Consider the following 14,423-nt stretch of genomic DNA (forward strand, 5'->3'; position numbering starts at 1 on the left):
CACTCTGATTGATACAGAAAAATGTATGGCCTATCTGGAGGAAGGGGTGATTAGTGTATGTTTTCTCTTAGGCGATGAGTAACCTAGATACGATCTTCAAGGTTCCCTTGTCTGGAGGGGGTCTTATCCTTCTGTTGTTGTTTCCATAGGCAGTAAACACAGAGTTCAGAGTCCATTGGAAAGGTGGCCGAGCATGATCAGCATGAACAGGCCTAAGATGGAGTCCAGGCCCTATGAAGTCCTTCTTCACCTGCAGTGATGCTGCAGTGGGAAGGAGGCCAGGGAGGAGGGCGGCTCTCCTGCTGAAGCTTTGGTTCCAGTGGAGCTCTAGAGGGAAAAGACTGATTGGCGGGCTTTGTCCGAACATCCAGATGGATCCCAGGCATAATGCAGCAAGGAATATCCGAGTTTGTTTGTCTTCCTCCCCCGTCTCTCTAAATAATTTTATCTTCAAAGCATGACGCAGGCGTTAATTAACACTCTGGCTCTCCTGGGAGGTAGGCAAGTGGGAACACCACCCCCGTTAGTGAAGAGTGAAGCCCAGGGAATAGGTAGATCCAGAAGCCTCAGGTATGTGAGCCACAGAGAAGCAGAGTGGGTCTCAGAGCTTGGGGTTTTGCCCTCAGACCTTTAACTCGACATACCCCGGGAGCCACCCCTCTTTCTCTGTGACCTTGCTCCCCATGGGAATCACAAAGCTGAGGCTTTGGTAGGAGAAATGCTCGGTACTGTGGGGTGAGTAATGGAAAGTTTAAGTGTTGGAAGAGAAATTCTGGTCAGATTCACTGCTATTGTGAATTTGAGATGCAGGAGTCTGATTCTGCCATTAGTTGTCTTCATTTTACTTACTTAAAAACAAATGCGCTGAGCATCTCCTTCTGGGCAAGGTATTACAAAGAGAAGCAAAGCGAAGTGAAGTCGCTCAGTCATGCCCGACTCTTTGTGACCCCGTGGACTGTAGCCTACCAGGCTCCTCAATCCATGGAATTCTCCAAGCAAGAATACTGGAGTGGGTTGCCATTTCCTTCTCCAGGGGATCTTCCCAACCCAGATTGAACCTGGGTCTCCTGCATTACAGGCAGATGCTTTCCCATCTGAGCCACCAGGGAAGCCCTTATATTACAACAAGAATCATTTCTCAAAAGGACTGCCTGGCCATGAGGGATCCTCTTGGTCGGGAGCTTGATCCTTTATATCCTGTGTTTCCTTTATACGCAAAAGAGACTTGGGGTTTGTTGCCTCTTCAGATGGTGATTTCAACTGCTGGAGGACTTCTAGTATTTGGAGATGAATACAAATCCGTTGTGATTGTTGACTGCAGGAAAGTCATTTATCTTGGTGGGATCGGGAAAACAGGACCCCAGGGGTCCTCTCCTGGGGCTGTAGGTGGCATATCTTTAAGCCTGGCCTTTTCTAGAGCTGTGAGTTTTCCCTCGTAGCTCAGCAGCAAAGAATTCGCCCGCAATGCAGGAGATGCAGGTTTGATCCCTGGGTCGGGAAGATCCCCTGGAGAAAGGAAATGACAACCCACTCCAGTGTTCTTGCCTGGGAAATCCCATGGACAGAGGATCCCCGCAGGCTACAGTCCATGGGGTTGCAAAAGAGTCGGACACAATGTAGCGACTAAAGGACCACCGTGTCTAGAGGTTCCTGGGGGTGGTGATCGTGCCAGTTTGCTGGTCGTTGGCAGGGATTAACTCCTGAGAGCCCTGAGGCGACACTGAATCTCCAGCTCTAGAACTGCAGCAACAGTGGGATCTCCACTGGTTTCTTTCTTACTCATTGGGCATCTTGGCACAGTGTAAGAACACAGAAGGGGGATCAGTTTATGCTGTAAATGTTGCCCTCTCTCGGGTGGCAGTTGGACTCTACTGGCTTTGCAGGAAGCTCAGCTCCATCTAGCTAATGATATTCGCTTATCTTGGCCCTGTAGGCTGCTGAGAACCAGCCCGAGACCTCTGCTTGAGGGTCCTTCCTCTGAAGACATCACCAGTGTGTGGAGCCTGCCGCACACCCACCCCCTGCCAAACCACGGCCTTTACCTGCGTCTTCCGGTGTTTCCCGTGCGACCCGTCCTGTGGGAGTGCCTCGTGGGCCACCCCAGAGTTCACCCCCGGCTCAGCAGCGCCAATGGTGAAGATGACCAGATCCAAGACTTTCCAGGCTTATCTGCCTTCTTGCCACCGCACCTACAGCTGCATTCACTGCAGAGCCCACTTGGCCAATCACGATGAACTTATTTCCAAGGTACATGTTCGCTGCAGGCCCTCCTTGCCGACCTCGGGGGAGGGCGCTTCTGGGTTTGCAGACGTGGACAAGCTCTCCCAAAGGGCCCGGGACGTTTGTATTCCTTCTTTTGTCCAGGGAGGGCGGATCTGCATGGCTGTCTCACTCAAAACTAAGAAAGAACTCGGAGTTGGGGGGATACAGTACTAGTTTAATCTGTAACTTTGGAAAGTGGGTGTCATTGCTGTTGACATCCCCAGGTCGTGGGGAGAGGGGCCAAGGAGTGATTGAAGCCTTTCACCCAGGTGGCCTGGCCTGGGTTGGCAGATGAACTCAATGTAAGGGGCTGCCTGCTTGGAAAGGACTTCTAAGAAAGGTGGTAGGTAGGAGAGAGAAAGGTAGGGGCAGTTAATGACTGAGAGAGGGAATATTGCCTTTTAAGCTCCCCGGGATGGTTACCAGATGATTTAGTTACTAAAGTGGGTGACCTTTGGGTGAATCACAAGTGGCTTGGTGAAGAGCTGACCCACTGGTTTGTGGTCCCTGTAGGGCTTCTACATGAGGTAACATGGTATGACATTTGGTCACAATCAGAAGAAAGACGGGAACTCCGTTTTCCCTGAGGAGCCTTGGCAACTGCTCCCTAAAGCTGGGGTGGGGGATTATTATTCATAACAAACAGCCGAGTCTCCCAGTGGTGGTCCAGTCCCCAGCTCCTGCAAGCAGCATTCTTAAGGGTGCTCCCTCCCTCCTGGCTCTATGTTCCCAAGGGAGGAGAAACAGCTTTGCTAGGCTGCATAAAAAGGAAGAGGAGCTCAGGGGGACTTGTCTCTTTGTAGGTGGCCCGTGGGAGCTGTATCTGTGTATGAGGCAGGGACTCCAAAGCCAGTGCTCTGTGGGAACCTCGAGAGGTGGGGTGCACAGGGAGGTGTGAGGAGGGTTCAAGAGGAAGGGGACATACGTCTCCCTCATGCTCCTACATGTTGATGTGTGGCAAAAACCGTCACAATTTTGTAAAGTAATTATCCTCTAATTAAAAAAAAAAGCATTCTTTGGGAATGGCTACCCACTCCGGTGTTCTTGCCTGAAAAATTCCATGAACAGAGGAGCCTGGTGGGCTGCAGTCCACAGGGTTGCAGAGTCAGACACCACTTTCACTTTGACACTTTTAGAATATAGACTTCATATCGTTGAAGTAAAAAAAGAGAAAAACTTTTATGCTAACTCAGACCAAGTAAAAAGAAAAAAAAAAAACAAAAAACAGTGTTCTTGATCTGTTTCCAAAAAGTACTAGAAAAGATGGCGCCCCTCTCCCGCCTCTGGCTCGGTAGCCACCGCCAGAGGGAGGGAGGTCCGGCAGGCTCTTAGCGGTGCCGTCCAGCTGGCCGGCCTGACAGGAAGCGGAGGAGCCGCTCCAACAGCCGCGTCTGGTGGCAGCGATCCTCAGGTCAAGACTGCGGCTGGAACTGCTCCTCCGAGGCCCCTCCCAGGCTCTGGGGTCACCCCAGAGCTGGAACCTCGGAGGCCAGGCCCCGGGCCCACCTGCCCTCCTCTAGGTCTCTGCTGCTCACGCTCCTCGGTGCCCCTCATGTTCCAGCCAGCCTACAGCTTCCTCCCCTGTCAACCGGCTCATCTCCTCCCAGATTCCTCTTGGATCTTCTGGGAACCCCCTGAGTCTGGAGGTTTGGATGCAGGGAGGCTGTGTCAGTGAGAGGAGAGAGAGGTAGTCAGTCTTCTTTGCTTTGGAAGGGGGCCTGCAAGCTTGGAGGGGAAAAAACATGTGAGTTGTCCTGTCCCTGGAAGTCTCCAGAGAAAGCGGAAGCCAAGATGTCTTTTTAACTTCAGGGAGAGGTGCTGTGTGTCCTAAGAAATGGAGGTAACCGTAAACCATGTAGGTACCTTCAGAGTACAAAGGACTGCTGCCTAACACTGTATAATACTATCTCACTCATCCCTCCTAAGACGCCTTTGAGGTAGGGGATGCCAGTCATATATGGATGGAGAAGTTGAGACGCATACAAGTTGTCCAAGAACTCAAGTTTTGAGTTCTCAAACAAGAGAGGGCAATGACTTTGAGCGTGTTCTGAAAGAATTTCTGGAAGAAATTTGAGCTAGGCCTTGTAAGGTGAGCAGAAGGGAGTCTGTGGGGGTGGTAATGGCCTTCAGAGTTGATGTCTTACCTCTTTGGCCTGGTGCACATGGCCTTAGATGATCTGGCAGAGCTTAGCTTTAGAGTTAGGGTTCCTGGCTTAATGTTCTAGTTCAATTCAGTCACTCAGTTGTGTCTGACTCTTTGCAACCCCATGGACTGCAGCACACTAGGCTTCCCTGTCCATCACCAACTCCCAGAGTTTACTTAAACTCATGTCCATAGAGTCAGTGATGCCATCCAACCATCTCATCCTTTGTCGTCCCCTTCTCCTCCTGCTTTCAGTCTTTCCCAGCATCAGGGTCTTTTCCAGTGAGTCAGTTCTTCCCATCAGGTGGCCAAAGTATTGGAGTTTCAGCTTCAGCATCAGTCCTTTGAATGAATATTCAGGACTGATTTCCTTTAGGATGGACTGGTTGGATCTTGCAGTCCAAGGGACTCTCAAGAGTCTTCTCGAACAGCACAGTTCAAAAGCATCAATTCTTTGGTGCTCAGCTTTCTGTATAGTCTAACTCTCACATCCATACGTGACTACTGGAAAAACCACAGCTTTGACTAAACGGACTTTTGACGGCAAAGTAATGTCTCTGCTTTTTAATATGCTGTCTAGGTTGGTCATAGCTTTTCTTCCAAGGAGCAAGTGTCTTTTAATTTCATGGCTGCAGTCACCATCTGCAGTGATTTTGGAGCCCCCCAAAAATAAAGTCTGTCAGTTTCCGTTGTCTCCCCATCTATTTGCCATGAAGTGATGGGACCAGATGCCATGGTCTTAGCTTTCTGAATGCTGAGTTTTAAGCCAAAGGGTCATCGTTGATTCCTGTCTTACTACTGCCCCCCTTTCCCCCCTCCCCCTGCACTCAGTCCCCATATCTAATCCACAGGTAAGTCCTGTTAGCTCTGCCCTCAAAAAATATATTTCAAATCTGGCCAGTTTTCACCATCTTCCCTTGTCTGGACTCCAGCAATGAGCTCTTTAACTGGTCTCCTTACTTTGACTCATGCATCTTACAGCACATTTCCAAGAGTCACAAGGATCTTTTCAAAGTGTAAATCAGGTGTTGCACGTCCTCTGCTTAAAATCCTGAAGTTAGAAAAGTTCAACCTTCAAAGCCTTACTTGCACATACCTGCAGTCTCACTAACTTTTTTTGTGGCCTTAGATGATCTGGCAGAGCCTAGCTTTAGACGTAGAGTTCCTTGCGTAACGTTCTAACCTCTTGGCATATCCAGCAGCATTTCCCTGGATATGCAGATGGGGGTATTTCAGGCCTCTGTGCCTCAGCCAGGAGCATCCATTTTTCTTTTTTTGGCCATGCTGCACACTATTATGGGATCTTAGTTCCCCGACCAGGGGTTGAACCCATAACCCCTGCATTTCTGAAGCATAGAGTCTTAACCACTGGACTATCATTTTTCTTTACCTCCTTCCCTCTCTCCCAGGAGCTCTTACACGTCCGTTTCCTCCTGAAGCCGTATCCTACGAGCTTTGTATCTCTGGGTCAGAACCTGGCCCACGTCAAGAGCTCAATAAATGATCAAATAAACAGATGGATGGCTCTTGTTGAGCCTTGGGAGAAAACAAGTGATGAGCAAAAAAAGACTTGATGTCCTCCTTCCTGCCCTGTTTTGGGGCAGAAAGCCTCCTTCACAAGTCCGGGCCAAAGTCAGCACAGGCTTCAGTTTCATTGGTTACAACCGATGCACAGATGGGGCGCATTGGAGCTTGATGATTTAAAGAGCTGGGTTAAATTCCTGACTGCGGGGAGAGCGAGGGAACTGTGGCTGGCATCGCACAAAGATTCCTTTATTTCATTCCACAGCCACCCCCGGTGTTAAATAATCTATAGATTTCTTATGCAAGTCCGCTTAATGGAAAGATCATTGCCCCAGCCCCCTCCCTGGAAAATAGGCCTTTCTTTTCATTTTGTTTCTCTCTTCCATTTAAGAAAGTTCAGGGAGAGAATGTTTCTCCTGTTCTCCCCTCTTGACATAATCTCCTATGCAGTTTCAGAATCCACCCAGTGGGAGTTAGGAGCTGGGAAGCAACTAACTGGAGCAGCAGTGTAATTAAATGATACTTTGTCCTTGTAATAGAGCCTTTCATCTGGAAGCTTGGGGTTCCATTGTTTGGGTTTTTGTTTTGTTTTAAGTGAGTCTGCCTTCATTATGGAGAAGGCGACATAAAGGTACAGAGAACTAAGGCTCCGGGGCTAGCAGAGAGCTGGGAACAGAATCGGGACTTCAGGCTTCCTTCTTATCAACATAGCTAAGCCTCCATGGAGACGTGTAGTTGTCAGGTTTTAAACAGTTAGGGTCCGTATTGATACGGTGGTGGAAAGACTCTGCACTAGGCTTTCTGTCTTCCCAGCTCTCTCTAGATTCCTAGAGGGCTCATTGCCTGGAATCAGCTGTCCAACCTCTGAGTCTCAATTTCTCACCCATAAAATGAGTAATATTTGCTGTGTCTATGGCAAGTAGTTAGTGCTTGCTGCGAACTTACTACATGCCATGGCCCTAACAGCCCTAGGAGGTAGCCCTACCTTATTTGAGTATCGAGGGAGCAGGTTTACCTCATTGGGTTGTTACGAGACTGGATGAGATCATGGATGTGTGGGTGGTTTGCAAATCACAAAGCTCTATGCAAATATAAAGTTGTCCCTTGGCTTCTCTTGGCCTTGATGTCCAAAAAAAAAAAAAAAAACCAAAAAGGCAAGGAGATGGGTGGACAGGATTGTTCCTGCCTGACACTAAGCAAATTGACTTTATACCAAGATAGTTTCGCTTTAGAACGTGGAGCACAGGAGTTGGATTTGCAAGGCTAAGAAGAGGACAGCAAAGCTGTGTGTGTTGGCAGAAAGGTAACAGCATTTGCTCTGTAGGATGCTGGGGATGAGGGGGGTGCCGGGAGGGGGTGCTGCTTTTTGAATCGATGACAGAGCTATCTAGGGAATGTGCTGAGGCCTCCTACAGTTGCTTTCTTAGGGGGTGTTGTGGTCTAAATGCTGAAGTGTTTGCACTCATAGGTATTTTGAGTTGGCACGAGGAATTGCTCATGCTGTTGTTTCTCACTTAATGGTGCAAGTCACAGTATAAGAATACACTTTGGTTATAAAATAATAATAGTTTCCATCAGAGCAGTTGCCCCCAGCGAAAACAATCTAATGCTCACTTCAGTGGATACTGTCTATTCTGGCAACCTGGATCTTCACAAAGCCTTTCCTGAAAAACTGTCTTTTGTCCTTCCCTCACCTCTTTCCTGCTAGCCCTTGGATGGCCTGGCAAGGAGGCCACTTAAGAACAGTGAATTGGACTAATCTCCTGTGAACCCACTTTGAGCATGTTGGTTTCATTCCAGGACACAGGTTGCTCTAAGCGCCCTGGGTCCTTAGAGGGAAGGTGTCGGAGGCTGGTAACTCCGTGACCAGCCCAGTCTCCACCTCACCCACTCCACTGCTCTGCATGTGAGCAGCTGGGCCTCCTTGTGTGAGGCTGCAGCCTAATTAGGAGGCAGGTTCTTTTTGTTCCCTGTGGGGTTCCTTTGGGCTCACAGTGGTGGCCTTTGGGTTTTTCCTTCCTGCCTAGACACTAAATGCAACATCACTGTGAGAAAAGTGGCAGGGAGGAAGATGCTCTGAAGTCTTGTATTGACCTGGTGGCAGCTGAGAGGCCCACTCACCCACCGCGGCTTCTCAGCTCTAGCGTTCTACACCCGTGACTCCACAAAAGTCTTGTACCACCAACACAATGACGACTTAGAGATTGTGGACGAAAGCGGGGTACCGTCCAGTCCTATCAACTCTACCTGTCAAGGACATGTCTCTCTTCATTCCCACTACCCGCCAGCTTGTCTTCAACATGTAATAAAATGAACTCTCCAAAATGTTAATGCAGTTATTTTTGTCCTGAAAACCTCATGTGAAAAATAAATACAGGAACAGAATTTCTAAAAAAAAAAAAAAAACTACACATTTCTTTTTCTCTAAGTACCCTGGAAAATGCTATAATGAGCATTGGATTGCATTAGTTGTATTAACGACTGCTATGTCACATTAAATGGCATAATTCCTAAAGAACACATGCAATAAGACATGGGTCTTGAAGATAATTCTGTGAGCTTACCCAATTTGCAAAATACGTCAAATTGTAATTTTATTAGTTGAGCGGTTTTGGTATCCAGTGATGACAGTCATTTTTTACAAAAAAAAAAAATTAGTAAAATTTATTTTTCATTCTAGCAGGAGGGGAAAAAGGCAGATTGCATATAAACATGTAAATGTCTATCTCATTAAAAGTGTCCTTTTTTTTGTTCCTAAAATCTTGGAGACCCAGGACCAGAGTGATTGATGGGTTTTAAGAAACAAAAGGTTGAGAACAATCGCCATTTCGGGACCCACGCCAAATAGCAGGTGCCTTTGCTTGTTTTGCAATGTTTGCAAAACACCGTCATATGTTTGTCAGTTTCCTAAAGAGCGTTTCTGAGGCCCAGTAAAGGCAGAAGTGATAAGTTATGGAAGTGTTCCAGCATACACCAATACCCCAGTTTAAAGACACAATCAATTTTGCTTTTGCAAAGAGAATCACATATGCAACCTAAAACTTCTTTTGCTCAACTGTTTGATCTTTGAAAGCGCTAATCTCCTGCTAATGAAGTGTTAGTACTTGGTGGGGGGGTGGGGGGGGCGGAGAGGTGTGGGGTGGGGGTGGAGTTGCAGATGAGCTGTTGACCACCCAGGAAGGGGTGACAGGTGAACCATGTCTATACAGCAAATCTCCAAACAAAGGAATGTGGTTATAGTGTTTCTCGGTGAAAAGAGATTGTAAAATATAATCTCTTACGGTATCTTCTCCCCATGAGGCAGAGATTGAATCAATTCAGGGTAAGATAAATAATAAGTTAGGCTGGTATAATTTGTATAGCATAATTGTTCAGAGTTGGGACCACCTTCACTGGATATCAGAGGCCTCTGGTACACGTGGGTGATGGCGGTGGGGGCTGTGCCTGTAAATTGGTCATCTGTTTCATTGGCTGTGTTCTGTTATTGCATGAATATGAAATATGTATTGTGGGGTGGTGACGCACGGTACTAGTTATGGGGTGTGTATGTGTGTGTGCGTGTGTGCATGCGCATGTGTGCACATGTCCAACTCTTTGTGACCTCATGGACTAGAGCCTGCAGGCTCCTCTGTCCATGGAATTTTCAAAGCAAGAATACTGGAATGGGTTGCCATTTCCTACTCCAGGGAGTCTTCCCAATCCAGGGAGTGAACCTGCATTGGCAGGCAGATAAGTCATTCACTACCCCCTCCACTTTTTTTCCCTTAGAACAATTTTAATGAATTATATATAGAGAGAGGGCTTCCCTGGTGGCTCATAGCTCAGTTAGTAAAGAATCCTCCTATAATGCAGGAGACCCTGGTTCAATTCCTGGGTCTGGAAGATCCTTAGAGTCGTTACTGAATTTGTCACAATATTGCTTCTGTTTTACATTTTATTTTTTTGGCCACAAGGCACATGGGATCTTGGCTCCCCGACCAGGGATTGAACCTATGTCCCCTGCATTGGAAGGCAAATTCTTAACCACTGGACCACCAGAGAAGTCCCCAAACTCCTTATCATAGGTTCCAACTTGAATCTACTAGTTTATATGCAAATACTATGCCATTTTTATATAAGGGACTTCAGCGTCCTTGAATTTTGATCTGTGAGGTGGATTTTTTTGATCTGTGAGGTGGACCAATCCCCTTCAGATACAGTAGAATAACTGTGTTTCACCTTATGTTTATCTTAGGTGCTGTCTCTCTCTCTCATCTTTTGGCTGTGCCTCAAAGCTTATGGTACATTAGCTCCCTGACCAGGAATTGAACCTGGGCACCAGCAGTGAAAGTGCCACGTCGTAACCACTGGACCACCAGGGAATCCCACACCTTATGTTTATCTTAAAGCATTTATCATAGTGTAATGATTCATATCTCCCAGTAGCCTATGAACTACTCATGGAGATGATTGTGATGTCATCTTTGCGTCTCTAGCCCCTGGCACAGCTCTTAAATACTGGCCAATTTCCAGTGAATATCTGTGCAAATAACTTGTTAGTTCTCTCAGAGAAAGACAGAATAAGGGGCTCTACATCTGGGGTCTCTGGACTGACTTCAAAGGGTCCCTGAAATTGTATGTTTAATTCTGCATATGTGTATATTTTTCTAGGGAGGGTTCCGTTGCTTTCATTAGGTTCTCAAAGGATCCTTGGTCAAAAAACCCCTTGAGGTCTATAAGTTCTGGGAAGACTTGGTAGGAGTGACACTGAAACGTCCCATGAAGCAAGAACTTAGATGTGTGGAAGTTGATGGGGAGGGACTCGTAAAAGGAGCGTCATGAACAAAGAAGTGAAGGCCCTGCATGTGGGGGAGGAGCCATCCTTTTGGGTAACATAGTGAGGAACTGTGTGAATACGGATTGAAGCCAGGTTGTTGGGAGAAGTTGGGAGTTTATTCTGCTGGCAGCTGGGTGCCACTGAAGGCTTTTGAGCAAGTAACGCCGTGACCAGAGCCTGGCTTTCAGGTGGCAGATATCACGGTGTCGTAGCTCAACTGCTGAAGAGGAAACCAGACATGGGAAAACGCATGCACACGCAGTGGTCTGCAGGCGGTTCGTGCATGTGGCGATCATCCGGTGCAGACTGTTGACCACTGCTTGCGAAAGAGCTGTAAGCATTCTAGGGCTTAGAAAAATTCGCCCTATCATTTATAGCCACAAACAAGAGGAATTGAGTTCAGGAAGTCACCCTCTTTGGATGGAAGGCAGACCTGTCCTACACTCTGTGAAAATTAATGATCTGGGCATAAGCAGAATTGCTCACCAATTTATTATGAAAGGAGCTGCTGGAGATCAAGTCGAGTGAATCATCTTGTGTTGTTTGCTGCAGACTGCAGGCAGCTGGAGCACAAATCTGCTCAAGTGCCGTCCTTTCTATGTGGTTGCTTTAAATACCAAAAGGAAATGTTGACTTGAGCTATGAGGCGTACCCTGAAAATTAACTCTGTGGTTTGCAGATGCCTGTAAGGTTCCAGTCCTAAGATTGGTTTGTGCATTTGTGTGTTGGCCTTCAGGAAGGACACCCGTGGTAGCAAGCTTTGTTCCTCGTGAAAATCCAAACTCTTTTCACCAGGGCACTCTTCCCTGGGAAGCAGGCGGTGGATGCAGAACCCCATCCCCATGTTTTTTGTTGGAGCACCCACTCTCCCGAGGTCTCTGGAATGGTAAAGCTACACCATTGCTTCTTTGGTTGTTTGTATTTGGGGACCTGACTGGAATCCACCATCATATGCTGATTGTTCACTTCAGTAATATTTTTTGTGTTTCAGATGACATGCCAGGCCTAGGCTGGGTACTAGGGATAGGGAGAAGAAGCCTACAAAGATCACAACATTCAGGGAGCCTGTGATCTCTGGGGTGCATGGAAATGTAAGGCTCACTGGGAGGGCACAAGAATGTTACAGATGAGGTTGTATTGGTGACCTAAAAAAACACAGGATGGAAAATCTGCATTGTTGCTGTTAACTATTATTTATTGAAGATCTATCATGTGCTTGGGACTCCTTACTTTACAACAGTCCTTCAAGGTGGGAATTAAGTGACTTGCCTAAGGCGATGGCGTAGTCCAAAATGGGATACAGGTCTAGATGGGTCTATGCCCTCTTGACCTAGGTTTGACCTAGGTAGCTCCCTTGGCACTGACTGTTTTCTGGGTCTTGCTAATATTGGTGGTCAATCCTGTTCCTCTTCCCCTCCTGTCATTTTTCTTGCCTGGAGAATCCTTCTTTTTCTCTAATGTCTGCTCATTCTTGAATACCAGCTTAAGTATTTTCTAGGATGTCCTCCTGGACTATAGGATCCTCTCCCTCCACTGAACATCAGTAGTACTCACTGCCTGGTTGTTCATTCAGCAATTACTCATGACTGTCTTGTAATAATATGGTCTATATTTTTGTGGTTACCTGTACTTTTATGTGTAATCCTCTGGTTTCCTAATAAGATTCTAAATGACTTGGAGTCATAGACTCTCCGAGTATTAGAGGCTTTGAACTGGGGTGTTTCTAGTTCTACTCATCAGGTTAGGAAACCAAGGCCCAGAGAAACTGAGTGCCTCTTGGCTCTGCACTTTGCCACCTCCTCCCCGCCACACACACCACCTACCACCTTCCACATAACGGGCGCTCGAAAATGCTAGAGGCAGCCCTGGAAGAGAGCGCTGGCAGGGGGAGAAGGACAGGATCAGGCTGTGTGATCTCGGGCAAGACTGTTCTCTCAGGCTCTCCTTTTCCTTCATCCATCCAAACGAGGCATTAGATCAGAAGTTTCCTTCCACCTTCCCCATCCTCTGATTCTGTTAATAAGATAGCAGCGGCAGATGATGCGAGGCAACATAACTCAGTGGTTAACAGTGTAATATTTGAGTGAGGCTGCTGCTGCTCCTGCTAAGTCGCTTCAGTCATGTGCGACTCTGTGTGACCCCATGACGGCAGCCCATCAGGCTCCCCCGTCCCTGGGATTCTCCAGGCAAGAACACTGGAGTGGGTTGCCATTTCCTTCTCCAATGCAGGAAGGTGAAAAGTGAAAGTGAAGTCGCTCTGTCGTGTCTGACTTAGCTACCCTGTGGACTGCAGCCTACCAGGCTCCTCCGTCCATGGGATTTTCCAAGCAAGAGTACCGGAGTGGGGTGCCATTGCCTTCTCCGTTGAGTCAGGCTACCCAGGTCCAAACCTGGCCTCCTCACCTAAATAGTTTTGCAGCTAAGCAACTCCTGCCTGTTTCGGTGCTTTCATTGGGAAAAATGGGAATCATGTTCATCTTAGATGTCTCTAAGATTGATTTGTGGACTTTAAGTGAGGTGATCAGTATAAAGTACTTCTCATGGTGCCTGACCTATCAGAAATGCTCGGTAAATGTTGTTATCTGCACATCACTAAGCAAAGTGAAAGCGTTAATTGCTCAGTGGTGTCCCACTCTTTGCCACCCTGTGGACTCTAGCCTGCCAGGCTCTTCTGTCCATGGGATTTCCCAGGCAAGAATCCTGGGGTGGGTTGCCATTTCCTCCTGCAGGGGAAAACTCTGAGACCCAGAGATAGAACCCAGGTCTCCAGCATTGCAGGCAGATTCTTTACCCCCTGAGGCACCAGGGAAGCCCTAAGCAAAAACCAAACAGAAAGTGGCACTCACAGAGATGCAGGTCCTGTCACAGTGCTGGGCTGACAGCCGCAGCAGCAGCTTCCATCCTGCCCTTGGTGGGGTTTACCTGCAGGTAGCTGGGAGTCCTCTCTAGAGTTTAAACAGAAAAACCAGCCCCCTGCCCCCTTCCCCTCCAGTCTGTGCGGTGGTGTGATTTTGCCTGTGAACCACACATCAGGCAGTTTCAGAGACCTCGAACTACCACGGTAACAGCAGCAGCCCAGGCAGCTGGGAGAGAATTCGGGGCCTCCATGTGTGAGCAGCAGCTCAGAACTGCTCATCAGTTTGGTTCACCTTGTGATGCTTCACGGAGGCGGTAGGGCGAGATGCTGTTTTTCTTATCTTTCAAAAACAAAACCAAGAAAAGCATCTCTGGTACCTTTTTTTTCCAAAGCACTCAGCCAGCTCCCGAGGGGAGGATTTGACCTGGTGACCCAGAGTATTATCTCTGGGGTTAGGGCTGTCTTGCCAAGGAGAACCTCAGCTCCGGATTCCCTCCCCTCCCTGCCTATTGCTGGTGGCTGGACAGTGACTCAGAGGAGGAGGAGGTGGGGAGGAAGAGAGGAGGAGACAGCTCCGCCAGCTGCTGCAAAAAACAACATCTCATCGGTGCATCACCTCCCTCCACTCCAGACCACAGTGATGACAGGGGACAGCGCAGGTGGCCCTGACTCTCCCCTACCCCTCACGCCTAACACCTTTGGGTTTTTGAAGGGACAGTTTACAGTTGTCAAAAGGGAAATCATCTACCTTTGGAGGGCCCAGGAAATTCCTTTTCTTCCCTGTTAGGACTGGTTCCACCAAGAGCCTTCACTGTAACTTC

General features: G+C 47.8%; 1 protein-coding gene and 1 non-coding gene across 7 annotated transcripts in view; one reads left to right on the forward strand and one right to left on the reverse strand.

Moving 5' to 3' along the window:
- The window catches only part of YPEL2 (yippee like 2), a 67,871-nt gene that overhangs the window by 21,877 nt on the left and 31,571 nt on the right, over positions 1 to 14,423 (forward strand). For 5 of the 6 annotated variants that reach the window (XM_024980450.2, XM_024980449.2, XM_059878251.1 and 2 more), the window contains one exon: positions 1,934 to 2,247. In XM_024980450.2, the coding sequence (XP_024836218.1) occupies positions 2,131 to 2,247 (117 nt within the window). In that variant the 5' untranslated portion in view covers positions 1,934 to 2,130. Of the gene's footprint in view, positions 1 to 1,933; positions 2,248 to 14,423 lie in introns of those variants that run through there. The other variant, XM_059878250.1, reaches the window with a different exon arrangement.
- On the reverse strand, positions 10,219 to 10,290 carry TRNAE-UUC (transfer RNA glutamic acid (anticodon UUC)). Its single transcript has one exon. It is a non-coding gene; the product is annotated as a tRNA-Glu (tRNA).

The sequence above is a fragment of the Bos taurus genome, chromosome 19 (assembly GCF_002263795.3).
Source record: "Bos taurus isolate L1 Dominette 01449 registration number 42190680 breed Hereford chromosome 19, ARS-UCD2.0, whole genome shotgun sequence".
NCBI classification, from domain to species: domain Eukaryota; kingdom Metazoa; phylum Chordata; class Mammalia; order Artiodactyla; family Bovidae; genus Bos; species Bos taurus.